General features: G+C 41.4%; 2 protein-coding genes across 7 annotated transcripts in view; one reads left to right on the top strand and one right to left on the bottom strand.

The window, feature by feature from the left end:
• nek4 (NIMA-related kinase 4) overlaps positions 1-16,773 on the bottom strand; it is a 33,795-nt gene that overhangs the window by 1,469 nt on the left and 15,553 nt on the right. Inside the window, exons 1-11 of one of the 2 annotated variants that reach the window (XM_086118762.1) lie at positions 4,483-4,781; positions 3,778-4,044; positions 3,505-3,702; positions 3,334-3,441; positions 3,027-3,181; positions 2,732-2,876; positions 1,270-1,851; positions 1,144-1,194; positions 688-828; positions 473-607; positions 29-95 (exon numbers count right to left, since the gene is read on the bottom strand). In XM_086118762.1, coding sequence (XP_085974888.1) covers positions 29-95; positions 473-607; positions 688-828; positions 1,144-1,194; positions 1,270-1,851; positions 2,732-2,876; positions 3,027-3,181; positions 3,334-3,441; positions 3,505-3,702; positions 3,778-4,044; positions 4,483-4,569 — 1,936 coding nt within the window. In that variant the 5' untranslated portion in view covers positions 4,570-4,781. Of the gene's footprint in view, positions 1-28; positions 96-472; positions 608-687; positions 829-1,143; positions 1,195-1,269; positions 1,852-2,731; positions 2,877-3,026; positions 3,182-3,333; positions 3,442-3,504; positions 3,703-3,777; positions 4,045-4,482; positions 4,782-16,773 lie in introns of those variants that run through there. The other variant, XM_086118763.1, reaches the window with a different exon arrangement.
• camk1b (calcium/calmodulin-dependent protein kinase Ib) overlaps positions 6,616-16,773 on the top strand; it is a 28,410-nt gene continuing 18,252 nt past the window's right edge. Inside the window, exons 1-4 of one of the 5 annotated variants that reach the window (XM_086118766.1) lie at positions 6,673-6,698; positions 9,157-9,318; positions 9,586-9,737; positions 12,804-12,917. In XM_086118766.1, coding sequence (XP_085974892.1) covers positions 9,637-9,737; positions 12,804-12,917 — 215 coding nt within the window. In that variant the 5' untranslated portion in view covers positions 6,673-6,698; positions 9,157-9,318; positions 9,586-9,636. Of the gene's footprint in view, positions 6,699-9,156; positions 9,319-9,585; positions 9,738-12,803; positions 12,918-16,773 lie in introns of those variants that run through there. The other 4 variants (XM_086118768.1, XM_086118765.1, XM_086118767.1 and 1 more) reach the window with 4 other exon arrangements.

Raw genomic sequence — 16,773 nt, 5'->3', positions numbered from 1 at the left:
GAGGACTTAAAAGATATTAGTACTGTACCTGATTGGCAGGCAATGTCTTTCGAGTGCCTCAGTCGTCTTCTCTCTCTGGCAGATAGAGGACGAGCCTGAAAGTTAACATTTAAGTTTATTATCAGCTTATTATTATTATTCACCCATCCATCTTCTCTATCACTTGCTATCACGAGGCTTGCGAGTGAGCTGGAGCTACACCGTGGACTGGTGCGGGGCGCATATGGGAAAAAAAAAATGACCTTCACATTTACACCCAAAGACAATTCAGAGTTTTATGTGACCCAAAGTTTTTGGAATGTGGGAGGAAGCCAGAGTACCCGGAGAAAGCTCACCCAAGCACAGGGAGAAACTACACACAGGAAGGACAGAGCCCGAATTCAAACGCCCAATCTCAGAACTGTGGGGCGACTATTTGTGTAAAAATTCTCCTTGTCAAGGCCCGGGTAAGAAAATGAGTAAAACATTGTACCTTTGGCAGATCCACATGATCTCCACATGATTTAGATGTTTCATTCTGATTTAATTTCTTGCTCTCCGTGCTTCTCTTCCTGGGTTCGAACGACGGTTGGACAGGACGTGGAGGCAGAGGTCTGCGAGTTATCGTCTAAATGACACATACCGTATAATCCTTGTTAAAGTATTTTTAATCGCACTTTCCAGACAGGAATTCATCGACCACTTTACCTTTTGCTGATCACCATCGGTCTGTCTTGCGTCCCTCCCGCTGTACTCAAGCGAGACAGCGGGTTCTTGAGCTGGGAGAACCCGAGCACTGCTTACATTCTGTGTGTTGTTTTGTAAGGGCAACTCTTGTTCAGGAGGTTCCTTAACAGAAACAATTAGTTAACACTTTCCAGCATGAACATCTTTTAAAGTCCCAAGCCACAATGAAAAAAAAATCAATGAATTAATCTGTCATGTCTGGTGTTTATCTGGTGTTGCAAGACAATCCGGGGTTTTCATGAGTGTAGCAACCACTAAGCAACTTGAATCGTGTAACGTGTAATCAATGTACGTCACAATGGTGCCAAAAATTGATCTTGCTCATTTTGTCTTTAATCACTGAAACCATGTCCCCTTAAAATGATGCCATTGTTCCTCAAACAGTGATGAGAGCTGAAAGAATGAGAATTTTCTTACAACTGCTGGAGGCAATGCTTCAAGCAGCTTTTCAGTCGATTCCAAATCATCCTAAAAAGGTGACAAAACACATGAGGGCCCTCCTACAAACAACCAACAGACATCTCTATAGAGAACTGAACTTACTTGTATGTCTGCTTGGCGTGTTGAAGCTCCGTTGACAAGTTTTGCCGAATCATTTTTACGCTTCATATTTGCCTCCACGCTTTCCAAGGAGATTTGGGGTGCCGATCTCTTCTCAAAATCGGTTACGCGCTCCACTTCGAGTTTTGGTTCCAGCATGTTCGCTTCTTTCAGGAGCTCCAGTGTGTCCTCTCTGTCATCATTAGCTGCCACCTTTTTCTCAACGACGGAAAAGGTGTCCCGAAATGTACGAAAGCCGTTTGATACTTTTCTGTCATCTCCTACCCTTTTGCCAGCTACTGATGCAGGCTTTAGTGGTGGCTTAACATGCGTACGAGGGTCAGAGGGCTGCTTTTTCTCATCCTGATTGCATGCCGCAGCTAACTGGGGTGCCTCTGATGGCCTCTTTATGGCATCTGCATCCTCCTGCGGATATACGTCAACGTGGATTTTGCTGATGGTTGCCATGGATGTGATGCTGCTTTTGAGAACATCGGGTGAAGATTGCCTGGGCGGTGGAGTTGTCTGAACCGGGTTACAGTCTGTGGAACCATTGTGATTTTGGGGGAGTTGTGATTTCTCTTTCTGTTGAATGAATAAACGTAAATAGAATTACCCCAAAATGATCTACATAAAGATTGTTTTCTGTCTAAAATATTTGTAAAATGTTCTTCAAAGTCAACATATGCTTGGCGATTTACTGCATCTTACTGATAAAGCTATTCATTGGTTTCCGTGGTAATGATAGGATTATGTAGCCACACTTATTGTTTTATGAATAAATGCATGATGGCACCAAACCATTACATGCACGTGTGTAGTCCTGGGTCAGTATCACTTGTCTTTTTTTTGTGTCCTCATCCGAATCACTCAGAAAATCTAGCAATAGTTGAAACTCTGAAGTCTTCCGAATAAACTTTTAACACATCCCAGTAAAAATAGGTCATTCCGATATTGTACATTCCGCTTTTTTAATCGTAGTATATTTTAAAATATTCAACACTTTACTCCCTCTTTCCGAAACCCTCTCATGTTTTCGGTGACGTTATATCTAGCATTTTGTCTTTCTCCAGGGGAGGCTGAAACAGTGGACAGTTGGAGAATAAATATCGACGCATAGAGTTTGGTGTGTCGTTGTTTGACCTCAAGTTTAACAAGTCTTCCCTGTCATGGAGAAGTCAAGAGATTATTAAAGGCACCTTGTGATGATATTGAGTCATTTGCTCTATTTCAAAGAGGTTTAAATGTTTGAGGTCATGACGCACGATCGACTCATACAAACATGACTTTATGACCTCATGCTGCAAGGGAAAATGCTGTTCGTCTCCAAACTATTCCAGAAAATGATGTCTGGGCATGATGAAAGATAAAGATTACAAATCAGATAAATTGGTTAGGTGGTGTGCCTTCATACTTTTTTTTTCTCCTTCATCTAGCATAATTCTACAATTAAACCTTCACCAACCTGTTTCAACCTGGGAATTGACTCCGGCTGAGGACTTGGAGGTTGTCGCTCAGATTTTGGCTGAGGCTGCGCCACACCGGCTACATCATTGCTTCTGATGTCACTTCTGCCACCAGCAACTTTCTTTCTTGACTTAGCAGTTTTTCTAAGCAACAAAAACAGAAATGGATGAAGGAGCAACACAACGGGAAGAGGTTCTGATCAATTTGTCGTTAGAAAAACGGTTTGAGTACAGTGATGAAGCAAAACTGAACAAACAAATGGGACTGCAACCCAGTTTGTCTTTCTAACTTACTCCTTGGTAGCCTCTAGGAACATGGCAATTTGTCGCTTGATGTAAGGTTGCCGTAAGATAAGTCTGACATCTGGTCTGTCTTCCGGCCTTTTACACAACATGCTCTTGATTAACTCTCCGAGCTGGGGGTCGTACTTACTTGGCATCTGTGGTAGCTGAGAGCAAAAAAAACAGTACCGGCAATTAAACGGTTATACATCACTGCTGATTTATAGGTAATAAGGACCTGTGCTACAGTTGATGCTTAAAAGTAGAAGCCTGGCATCTCCTTATCCACATATTAGACATGAAAAAAATTAAAACCTACCCTTCCTTCCACAATGCGATAAACCAGTGAGTTCATATCCTTGGCATTGAAGGCGTGTTTTAGTGTCGACATTTCATACACACAGCAACCCAGGGCCCAGACATCTGACTGGAAAAGTAAATACAATCATCAAGCCTCCCAGTAGAAAACAGTAAGATGAGATAAAGGTACCTTGTGATTGTAGGGTTTATTAGAGAAGAGCTCTGGGCTCATGTAGTAAGGGGTCCCGATAAGCGTGCTGGCCATATCATTCTGGTTCTCCAATACTCGTGCGATGCCGAGGTCCCCAACTTTGATTATGTTGGTCTTTGTCAAAAATATATTCTGCGTTTTAAGATCCCGATGGAGAATGTTCCTTTCATGAAGGTACTGAAAGTGAACATAAAAAGTGACTCCAGGACTGCTTGTGTTCATGATTTGCCTTCACATGTATATGCAACATACCTGGAGTGCCATGGCAATCTGAACAAACCACTCCACGACCTGCCTCTCTGGTAGCAGCTCTCCCTTTTGCTGTTTGAGTCTATGGTAGAGATCGCCGCCTTCACAGAAGCCCATCACTATGTATAGTTGGAGGTCAGTTCCTTCCCAGGATTCCCTGTATGTTACAATGTTGGGATGCCGCAGCTGGGACAGAAGCTGCGCCTCCTGTTCTGCAGCCCGACGTTCCCGTTTTGAGGAGGTGGTTAAATTGAGTTTCTTGATGACATACTACAGGGTAGGAAATGGGGGGAAAGTACAATATTTTGACATTATTTAAATAAATACCAAAAATGCAAATTGCCTTTCAAAAACGTTGAGATATTGCAAGCATTTCGTTGTTTCCAATCCCCTCTTTTAAAATAAATGTAGCATTTAAACAGCTTACAGCTCTCGATATCAAAACTAGTCATGCATTGATTTGTTGTGTGCATGTAATCTGAGACAACTATAGATTTATATGGGAAACCCCGCGACAAAATGAGTTTGACCCCTGATGTAAAGGTTTGAAACAAATTTAAGTAATATGAATAGGATCAGTTCACTCCACAGCTTTATCGAATTGCACGTAGACAAACTTAGCACTTCAAGGTTAGCTGCTACACTACGCTAGCTGTACCCAAAGAGTCTTTTTAGTTGTTGTTGTTGCTAAAATCCTGCGCATCTCACCTGTTTTCGGTCTGTTCTGTGCTTCACAAGGTTCACCTCCCCGTAGCTCCCTTTCCCAACCACCCTGATAAAAATATATTTATCCATCTTTCTTCAAGGCTCTTCATAACCGCGCCGGACGACACAGAAGTTACTCAACATTCGCTCCGAGGGGATATTTGTTTATGCGACCCATGAGGCAGCTGGAAAGGCGACAAAAAAATCATGAAATGTGTTCTGTAAAAGTTGGACACTAGCGTTAAGGGGGAGATGAGATTTTGAAAAGCAGGAAGCCATCAGTGGAGTCACTAGGCAACTGGCAGCAGGCGACCGAAGAAATTAGTTCCACAAAGCCCTATTATAGAAGCTACTGCCACCTATCGACCGAAAAATACGCAGCTCGCCACCTATTTTTTTTTAAAGGCAGTAGGTGGCAGCCTGCAAGAGTTACCGGTAATTTGTTCCGCACAACTTTTCACAGTTTTAACAGTTTGATGTGTTCTACTCAATACCGTAATTAAAAGTGTGACTATTCGATGGATACTTCAATGACAAAAACGTGACATACATAACAGACAAATAGAATAACAAATAGAAAATTGTGACTATGCTATGGATACTTCAATGACAACAACGTGACATATATAACAGACAAACAGAATAACAAATAGGCAAGTATATATCAATTAGACAACAGATATAAAAGGAAGAACGAGTAGACAAAGCTTTTCCCCCCAAAACAAATCATGAGAAAAAAAAGAAAATACTCAGATTAGTTAATTTACCCGTATTCATAGTTAAACAGTTCTCGGTAAAATATGCTATGTTCAGATGCAGTTGTTTTTTATATTTACATATAACGTTCTACTTTTAAAAAAAGGTGTTTTAATTTCCAATACACTAAAAAGTACAATGACACTGAAAATATAATAATGATATAATGAATCAAATATATAAGAATAAATAATGCATTATTGGAACTCTATAATAATGAAATAGAATGAAATAGGCACGGCCCAGTTTGAGGAGGAATTTGCACTCTGATTGGTTCAATAAAGAATCCCATGACTAATAAATTATGCTGCATCTAACAACATTACTGACTCTCAAAGTTCCTGCGGAGATTAGATTGAGATGGCAGCAGACAGTGGCTGGAATCTGATGGACACAATAAACAAAACAAATAAATTCTAACATGCACATTGTACACTGCTGAAAGCTGTGCGCCCAAGAGGCATCCTACAAAATAAAAAAAATAGACTGCTGGCAATTGGTTTGCAAATGCAATTTCATGGGGCAACCATTCAAATTTAGGTTGTAAATGAAGGTAAGTGCTTCTGATTGTTTTAGGTCAGCGGAAAAGAAGGCCGTGCTGGTCCTGATGGCTCATCACTATCCACATGCATGATGAGAGCCTATGAGAACCAAAGCGTTTGTGCAAAAATTGTTAGTGGTGCTGATTTAAGTTATGTATCGTTTGTGCAAAAATTGTTAGTGGTGCTGATTTAAGTTATGTATAAATTTATCATTATAAAAGTTCTGAGATCCTGAGGTTTAATTTCTAAACCCCTGCGAGGTACAGCATGAGGTCACCAATTTTTTCCTACATTTTTTTAAACCAGTGTTGCAAGTAAACTTCCAGATTTTTTGCAACGATAATAAATCTGCCCTTGGTATTTTCTGTAACACATAATATTTTCATAATAAAAATAAAATAACAAAAAAACACAACAATAACAATAATAATAATAATAATGAATTAGGTGTTGTGCAGAAAAAAGTTGATTCTACTCTGACAAGCCAAGGCCAATAATAATAATAATGTGTTGGTGCAGAAACGGGTGGATTTTATTCTGAAACGTCATACCTATAAATGACAAAGCAAGGTAAAAAAATCCCTATTCTGCAAGCTTCTGTAGGTCAAACTTAATAGCAACCATTAAAACGTTTTTTCCAATGATGAGCTAGGAAAAAAATGAAGACATTTTTTCAATCGAAATACGACACAAAACATGCCATGGAGACTACTTTCTATCTCACGTTCCACCTGGCTGGCATCATAAAAATAACAGGTGGTGTGTCTCAGATCCACCGCAGATTGGCGCGTAATTATCGCCACCTCCTCGTGAGTAGCTCCGCCCTTTGGCTGCGAGAGGTAAGCGGTGGGCGAGGCGGCGGCTGGTGGATAGACGCGCGCTGAGCTCGTACACCGGACCCCTCTCGCTGTCACGTCGCAGGTAGGAAGGACTACCGCCGATACTTTTAGACTCTTGTGGGCTGCGAAAATGTCACGTGTTCATTTCTTGACATTTATTCTCGATTGAGCCTTGTGTTGGTTTCTTTTTAATATTTGGATTAAACGAATGGACTGTTGCACTGGGTTTTGCAAGTCGCCCTCGCACACATTCCATTCTGTTAGTAGCTGTATTAACCCTGAATTCTGATGATTATGGTTTCGCCGTGAACATGACCCGGCGTGTTTATTCTACTGCTATTACTTAAACACGACCTCAAGTATCCTTTATTTTACTTTCCTCCCGATCTCCCACACCTTCCTACCCCCTTCTTCCCCTCATGCGCTTATTTTATCAATTGATCATTTATCAATCAATCTTTATCATAAAGCAGATTTGCATTTTGGATAAGCGGCGCAAGAATTTGACATGTAGAGACCACTGGCGCTGCGCTGTTGACAAGAGTGACAAGCGAACAAACAGGAAATCCATGCCAGTACTTGTGTGTTTGCACTGAACCATTTCATGTTTGCCACTGTTATAAAGTAAATATTTGGTGAATATTTTGCACCGTAATGACCTCGGCTACCCGATACGACGTTGTTGCTGCATTAGGTTGTTTTTTTTCTCCTTATTTTTTATTTATATATTTATTTTTGCAGAACAGAAACCGAAATATCACTGTTTACATTTCAATGTAGGTGTCGTAAACCACTCAAGTAATAGTACAATAAAAATGTCAGAATCAAATACTTAATTTTCAGCATCATGCGATTAGTCCAAGTCAAGTGGTTATTACAGAACAGATTTGGAACAACAATTCAATGCCTTTATGAGAGAGTAATCTCCAATAAAATCAAGAATGCTGCTATAGCATTTAACTACAGTAGAGAAGATTAGTGTGGAATCTTAAAAGTTGACCCAGATCCGCTGTCATGTAAAGTGGATCAATCCATGCTAACTTTCACCCCTATAACCCCTTTACTCGCATCCACGTAATGTTTTAACTAACCAGACAAGTGTAAAAGGAAGTGAACTACTGATGTACTGTTAATCTTGAAAACATTCTTTGGTAACAAGTCGCGACGCCTACACGAGGTGTTTTTAGGCAGCTAAGTGGCTTGCTAGTCAACCTCACTGATTGGAATTCACACGTTGGAGGAAGTCTTTCTGCTTTTAATGTGATTTTTATTTTTTCATGTAACTTCCGGTGTAAACTCTTCTCTATTCAAACTCCCATTAATGACACATTATTTTTGGAACTGTTGTTGTTGTTGTTTTTTTTCAACAACACCAAAGAAGAAAACAGCCAAGTGCACTTGGTTAATCCTTTGACACTGGCTGAATTGAGCTCTTGTGAGCAAACGTGAGGTTTTTGTGGTATGATGAGATAATGAATGAATAACAGTTGGCAAATAGCAAAAGAAAAAGCACACCACACATCTCTGGCTCTATTATCTTGACCAGCATAAATCATGTGCAGTATGTGGCGTAACACTCCTGTGGAGGTGGGTGAGAGCCGATGTTGGTAATTTAGCAGATGAATGCAGGCCAGTGGATCTGAGAGCGAGGGCTGCGCCGCAGTGGTAGTGGTCACAGCCGGCTTAAATCGTGGCTAAAGCGGTTCCTTCCATTCCTTTCAAATATCACGCACGATTGCACACTAGAATCTTGACAATGGCGGTAGCGTATCTGTGCAATATAGTGGCCACTCTGAGACCACCCCCAACCCTCGTTCGTTCATGTGCACCCCCCCCCCACCCCATAGCTGTACATCCCAATGAGTTGACTAAAAAATAAAATATATTGATTCAGATTGTTTGATGCCTGCTGTTCACATATTTATGAATGTTCTAGCTCCCCAAATAAATGTATACACACACACACACACACACACACACACACACACACACACACACTATAGTGTACACTGTGTGTGTGTGTGTGTGTGTGTGTGTGTGTATGCCTTTAAGGGGCATGGCCTAGTGAGTGACCTCATGAAGATGGAGTCAGTCTGGTTGACAGTTTACTTTGTGGTCGGTTCGCTGTTAACATCTCCATGCTTTCTCATACTCCTTGCGAGTGTTTTCATTTTCACATTTGTCTTTGACTGTCCCATTCAATAAATGGATGAAAGAGCATTGATGACTGTGCTTTTCCTTTTGTTCTTCACTTTCCTTGAGGGGCGGCGAATCTGAACCTCGCACTTAAATCAAAATTTGGCTAGCCAAAAAGCTGACCAAGTAGTTTGTAACACGCAAAATCAGAAAGCTGCGATTGTACTGCGATTTTTGTTTGCGTAAACTTGTATGTACATCCAGATTATTGCGCAGCCGTGTGAAACATTTCTGTTATCAGGCTAAATGTTGGACTGTTTTTCAACACTGTCTGTAAATCTTCACCGTGCTTGACATTCATAACCTCAACATGGCTTTTGATGTCTTTCCCATTATACATACAGTATGGAACATTTGAGCCGAGATGTCAAAACATGTAGAGATGTAATGAAGGGTCTGAACTCACCGAGACGCTGAATGAGGATGTTAACCTCTTGGAAACTTTAAAACAGCTATTTAACTTCCAGTGAAGTGTATCTTCCAAGAAGCAACTCGTTAGAACTAAGGTATGCTTGAAACTTGGCAGCAGACTCCCTTGCAGTTTGGTGATGTGCCATAATAGTTTGTCGAGATATGCAAAGTAATTCAGGTGCGCCTGGATCAACATTTGTACTTGGTTAAAGAGACATCCGCGCAAGTTGGCTTTTTAATATTTGCTTTGTATATTTGTGATGTAAAGTGCGTAATTATGTCTACAGTCAAACAGGGCACGCGTCATAGTGTTCTTGTTATTGTCTATGTGTGTTTGTCTCTTCTGTCCATGCTCATCACAGGAATGGGAAACCAGTGAGTACAGTCACTCTCTTTGACCACCCGCAACAAGGATGTGTGTTGCATGTTGTATATGTTGGACTTGCTATTGTGGATCTTCTGACCTCAAGTTTTCCCTGATTGCAAGCAACGTGACTCCACCCACGGCCCAAAGGTCATGTGACACAAGACGTGATTAATTCTCTTATGGTGCCCGCATGTGTCTCTCCTCTTCTTTCCTGCATTTTGAAACATATTCCATTTTCGGTTTGCTCTAGGTATTGATTGTAGTCTGCTGTCTACTCTTATCCAACAACACTTTTTATAACTAATTTTTTTTGTTTGTTTGTTTTAAGATACCATTGAAATAGAGTTCAACAGATTTCAAAATAAAAGTTAAAAATGTGACAGTTCAATTTCAGAAAAAGTCCTCTGTTGGATGTCGGTTCCTCTTTTTCTGGGTTTCCTGTCTCGCAACTGTCAGTGGATTCTAAGAACTTACACACGAAAAAGTGAACCAACTTGCTTTTTTTTTTCTAAAGCAGTGGCATCGGGAAAAGCAGAAGTAGAGTGATGACATCATCAGATGATGTGACTGTAAAGTGTTGTATGACATTGCAGAATATTTTTTTTCAAGCACTTTGCCCCCAACCGGCGCAAAGCCTTTTGGGATGGAAAAACAAACAAATTAAAACAGGGCTAAACAATCAGTGTGTGATATATATTACTTTGGAACTGCATTTGTAGTCATATCTCTAGAACGAGTTGCCAATGAAAAGATTCAAATAAATAAATAGAAAGAAAGAACAATCTGTGCTGCATCCGCACGAACAAACAAATGGCACGCCTTGCTTAAGGACACCACAGCCGTGAGTTTGAGGGACATTGTACACATTCACTTGTTACATACTCTACTTTGACTGCTTCCCCTTTTGTCGTTAGGGCAAAAATGTCAGATTTTCACATGTGATATTTCATTGGAGAAACTTCCTTGCACTTGTTTCCTTGTCCAGTTATCTCAAATGCTTATCAAACCTTGATTTCTCGGTTGAGAAGCAAAACATTGCAACTCCTGTCACGACATGAAAAATGGGTGTGTATGCTTACAAAATATCCTGTGTGTGAATGAATATTGTTTCAATACTTCCGACAGACCTTCCTGGTCACAAATAACAATTACCGATTGCGACATTGTTGTCTCAGGTGACTTATCCAAAATTCATATTGTGTCAAGAAAACACTCGTGTGGTTGTATAGAACCGAGCATCCTGCATCCGTCCAAAAAAAATGACCAAATGATTTGCATCTCAGCTGCCACCTGCTGTGAGAGACTAAAGCAATTTGGACTCTCAAATACCATTGCTGCTCCGTTTGGGTTTCTATGACGACACATAAAAAGCTCCTGGCAAAGGCGGCAAAGAGGGCCACCCGATGTGTGTGTATACGTGTGTGTGACAGACACGTGAAGTATATGCTATGTAAACCTGCGCTAGAATGTATCCTATTCATGTCCACTGCCAGATAATAGAACGTAGCTTCGCCTTAATCACCGCTCATATTCACACAATTCCACCGGTATAGAAAAGTGACTCTGAGGTAATTGGAGGTGATTTACGAGGCTATTTCACTGCAACAAGCACAATGTTACATCATCTTATATGGCCTGACGGGGAAGTGCTTGCTGGCAGTAGGAACAGAGGAAGCGTGAGGCACGCTGATATGAACTGGGCTATTTTAGTCTGCCAGGTCTTGAGTTCGAGATACTTTGTGGGTTTAGATGATGATGTCTCTGGCAGCTTGGTGCTCTGTGATTACACTCGCTCAAATAGTATGATGGGCGCAGACATCCGAATCCAATAAAATCCCAAACAAATCATTAGCCGTTTACACGTTAACCTTGAAAAAAGTGATCTGAAGTTTGCTTATTAACCCAGTGTAGGACTGTGCCCCCACCCCCGCCTTGTATGCCATAAATTCCAATATGGCAATAATAACATGTCTGAATAAAGATAAAAAGACCACCATCATCTTTTTGTTTTTAAGACCATAAATGCCGACTGCTTGATTTTCAGTGAACATAGTTGATCCTGGGGCGGCACGGTTAGCAAGTGCGCCTGCCTCACAGTGCAGAGGTGCAGGGTTCAATTCTGGCCCACGCCTTCCTGTGAGGAGTTCGCACATTTCCCCTTGCCCGCGTGGGTTTTCTCCGGGTACACCGGTTTCCTCCCACATTCCAAAAACATGCATGGCAGGCTGATTGATCACTCAAAATTGTCCCTAGGTGTGACTGTGAGCGCGGATGGTTGTTTGTCTATGTGTGCCCTGCGATTGGCTGGCGACCAGTTCAGGGTGTACCCCGAAGACAGCTGGGCTAGGCTCCTTGCGAGGATAAGCGGATAAGAAAATAGATGGATGGATAGTTAATTCTTTAGGTGCACACTGAGCTGAAGTCTCCTAAGATATGATGAAGACGTGCAAGATTTGAAGTGAGAGTTGTCTTGATGCAGAGCAACCATAAGCCCCCCAGGGTTCGATGCCTCTTTCAAGCTTTGCAACCGCTGGGGTGTTTCCACTTTAGATGTTCTGCTGTACAACATTATAGACTTCATTATTCCACTGCAAGAACTGTGCCCTCCGATATACGCTAACTGGGCTAATACAAACCCAGGACAACAAGCCACAAAAATCAAACTATTGGCAAAACAACAGCAGAATGCCTCTTGAGCCATGGAACATGGAACATGTTTCTATCCGGAGGCAAATTGGAAAGAGAAATTTCGAGATCGGATATCTGTGATGCCTCTCATCCATTGCAATTATTGGTTCTAAAATGTCGTCTGATTTCAGTTCGGAATTATTGCTCACACATCTGCAGATTTAGCCGTCACCATCATCATTGGTAGTCTCCTTGGTTACCTTGTTCACTGCATAACTTGCACCACAGCTGCTGCTGCAGATATGCATTCAGTGGCAAGTCGGCTATGTAACGTTGATGTGGCTAAAGGTAACATCAACGCATCTATTTCATGGGACTGATGATGTCACATGAATAAAAGAAGATGACCTTATGTGTGAACTCGAGTCACAGTCACAATCGAATACCTCCATGGTTGCTTCACAATCTCAAAAAACTACTTGGAAGTTTTTTGGAAATCCAGGACTGTATTTTCACTTGTGATATGTTAACAGTTTGGAGAATAATGATCATTTTTTTCCCCCTGTTCCTCTTGTTCGTCGACAGTATCGTTTCAGACCGAAACAACAAGAAGATGCCGCTGGGTGACGACTGCCATAGCTGGAAGAAGAAGACATCGGATGTGAAGGAACATTATGACTTCAAAGATATCCTTGGAACGTAAGTGTGGCTTTGTGGGGCGGGGTGGTGGTGGTGGTGGTGGTGGTGGTGGTGGTGGTGGTGGTGGTGGGGGGGGGTTGTTCTTCTTAGCTTAAATATTTCATTTTTAGAGTTTATACTGTAATATTGATAGTGTTCCACGTCAGACAGTAGTATGTTTGCCATCTCAATGTTTCTATATGTTGAGATTGGTAGAATTCACATGGTCTCTTCTGCCTGCTCATAGATCATGTCGCTGTCTGTCTCAATCTGGAATGAATCAAATTCAACACTTTTTTCATATCTCAGGAATATTAAAAATATTCTACTCTCATCTAGCCACGTATGACATATTTTTTTCGAAACTTTCTCTAAAGATTAAATAGTCACATTAAAATTGGCATCAATAGAACTTTTTAATGCAATGCTGTTGTCCTCCAAATTATTTTACATCAAATAGTTTGGTTTTGTTAGCTTTGTAGCAAATTCACATATCGGCAGTCGTTAAAAAAAAAGCGCACTAAATCAAGCTTGTGATGTACAGTTTATGACACCGCGTGATGACACAATGTCAACAAACCCTCCACAAAGAATTAGAGGCCGTCGCTCTGCTGTCGGCCTGTAAATAATTGGAGATGGAACTTGAGAAAGCCTCTTAAGGAAATGCAGTTACTTAAAACTGTTCTGAGAGAGCCATGACAGCTCTGCTCCCTGGAGCTGAGTCGACACATCAGTGACAACACAAAAACGATACACTTCACATGGATGACGGTTATGGTTGGGCTGCTGCATTGAATTCCCATAGATTGTTCAGCTGTACAAAAGAGTGCAGACGACTGAATGCTTTCTAACGGACCGCAGCTCTGCAGAAAATTCAGAACTCTCTGAACTGTCAAGAATCGTAGAACACCGGCGAAAACAACGGGAAAGATCTTGAGTCGTGAGCTGCGAAAGCTCCCGGCAAAACGTGACACCAGCCAAATTCAGCAGTTTCGAGATGACACTTATTGATGATGTCATCGTATCTGCCTCAAGGTGAAAATGGCTCCGAGCTCATCTGATGAGTTGAGTTGACTCTCGGGGTCAGCCATAAGTGTGTCCCGCTAATGAAAGTCACCCATCCTCCCTGCTTTTCCTGATGCTTGGGAATTCCCGGTGGGATTGCTAGTCGCATGCTTACTTGCGGTTCAGCAGCTAACGGTTGCGACTGGCTCGGTAGCACGGGTGAACACGTCACTAATCCTCACCTCCGCGGCGGTGAAATAAACTCCGCTTCTAAGAAGTATCGTTATCACTAAAGAAGGATGAGCGGTAGTTATTGCGACACACTGAGCCAGAGTGAACAGGTTAATGACAGAGAAGCTATGATTATCGTTTCTGTATCGCAAAATGTCGATTCGCGAAACAACCGATCAGTGTTTAGCAGTCACAGTACACAAACACACAAACATATGTCTGGATGGAACCATTTTACAGCGGAGAGTGATCAACTATGAACAGAAAATTAGCAGCCGGTTTAATAAGTATCAAGAGAGAAAATGATCCAACATTTAAACACACTCATGAAATCCAGAAGGTTATCAGCATGTTACAGCATATGTCAACCAGGCAAAGCCTATCAGGTAAAAAAATATTTTAATAGCATGTTAAATATTTATATCAGCAGTCCTGTAAATGATCATTTGCACTATTTTAGACCATAGTGTGCTGAGTTTTAATTTTGAGATTTGTACATATGTATTTTATTTATTTAATGTATGAAATTTTTTTGTTTGTTTTATTTATCAATTTGGCTTTGCTAAGGGATTGCCGTATCGCTTTGCCCTACTACAGTACATGTATAAAAATGAAAAACAATTTCATTTGTCACCATCTGCCTTCACAGCCGGTAGGGCGAGACATGAGGTGAAGGTAAGGCCACTTCATGTATGTTGGGACATTGATCTTAATGATTTTCGAATCAGTCTCATTTGAGCACTTGGTGCATGACATCATTTGCCACAGACATTGAAAGGTTAAATACTGCAGTATGGGAGGAGCATTTGGTCATGGATTACTGCTGGGAGATAAGTGTGTGTGTGTGTGTGTGTGCGTGCACACGCACGCACATGCCTTATTTGCCTAGTTTGCTTTTCTTGGGGCATTACAGTCTCTATTAAACCTCTTAGCTTCAGAGGACATTGTGTGCCTGTGCCATGGTGAGCATGCGCTTGTTGTTTGGAGTGGATGCTGGGATCATCTACTGCATGACATTTGGAGACTCTGAACTCATCATCTGCGTCTCAGAGGCCAAGCTAATAACATAGTGTAGAATCCGTATGAGGAAAAGGCCTACATAGCTGTACATTTTTCAAAGCTCGCACATGTTGTAATTTGAGCCGTTTGAGCTATGGTGAAAAATTTTACAATACTGTTTTATTTGGTTCTGTTTTATGAGCTCCTCCTGAGTATATCTCGGTTCGTGTTTGCAAATGATCCTGGTTTCTGTCTGTTAGAGATTCTCACCCGGACAGTTGAACAGAGACTCGACCCAGGAACAGATTGTCTTTAACTGCAAGGCAGGAGGTACGATTCTTTGAAGCCGCACTAGCTCGAGTTCGCTTCTCAAAACTGAAAACCTAAACCTGAAAACCTGAAAACCTCCTGCTGTCCTTTATTGACAGGATATGCCAATTACAAGTGACATATCAGAACCCCCCCCCCCCCCCATCATTTACATGCCGCGCCTCTCAGTCTTACACTGCGGCACTGGCCCAGCAACAAAGTCGAGTTAGAACTGATACTGTATTTGAAACAAAATTTTTTTTTCCTCATGCTTGCTGATTGTCACATGTCAGGATGTTTATTCAAGATATTTGCTTGAGGTTATTTCGTTCTATTACACACACCCACATCCCTGTTCCACCAGGATTATCCTGTGTGTGCTGTAGCTGATACCACTGAAATTCGGTCTTGTTTGAGTGACGCAAACATAAAGCATGGGAAACTCAAATGATTGATTGTGGAAGTTTTTTTTTAAATGTCTGAAGCTAAGCAGTGAAATTGGTCATCTGAGTGGTCTGAATAGGCAGGCACCAGTATGTCATATACAAAATAACAATTATGGACCACAGCACTGTAGTAGGTCCTCAAAGTGTACATTTACTACACCACATAGACTCCAGCAAGTCACTATGGATCATATGCCTCTACTGCGCTGAATTTAAAAGGAATGAGAGGAGCCACTTCCATTGTCCCGGTTTGGGTTCTGGTCTCTCGACTGTGTTCACACCCACAACGGCGGAATCACCTGTTTCTGATTGCGCGCATCGACAAAAATACCAAAAGAAAGAAAACTACACCCATGCGTAGAGTTAAGCCGTGCTTTGTGCTAGAGTTGCACTGAGCACGAAAATAGTTCCAATATACTCTCCTTAGATTTTATTTAGATTGCATTCACCTAATACGTACCCAGTGTTTGTGTATCAAAATGGTAAGCCTTTCCATTAATCAGAAGTAACTCTCAGTTTCAAAAAGATAAGTAATCTCTTCTGTATTTTGTCCTTTGAATGAAAGAAATTACAAACTGTTAAAACATTGCATTTGTACATTTACAATCAACATATGAAGGCAAAAAGGCTTGTAAAAATGCTAACGTGTTGGACCATTCATCAAAAAATTGTCTCATTGTCATCACACGGCTCTCCACCTGTACCAGCTCGGTTCGAGGAGCACGTTTATGGGCCGATTCCTGGCTCGGCGCATTCAGCGGTGCTGCCACCTTCATTTGCTATTGCCGGATTGTTGTCTTGGTAACAACTGGAGACACTTTCCAGAATGGACTCAGTCACTATGGAAACAAAGTTTTTTGATTTGCTATTAATAATCCGCCGCGTGC

The sequence above is a fragment of the Hippocampus guttulatus genome, chromosome 8 (assembly GCF_054856545.1).
Source record: "Hippocampus guttulatus isolate MCC_2025c chromosome 8, RoL_Hgut_1.0, whole genome shotgun sequence".
In the NCBI taxonomy this organism is placed as follows: Eukaryota; Metazoa; Chordata; class Actinopteri; order Syngnathiformes; family Syngnathidae; genus Hippocampus; species Hippocampus guttulatus.
Note: the sequence above shows the minus strand (reverse complement) of the source record. Positions and strands in the feature narration are given on the sequence as shown.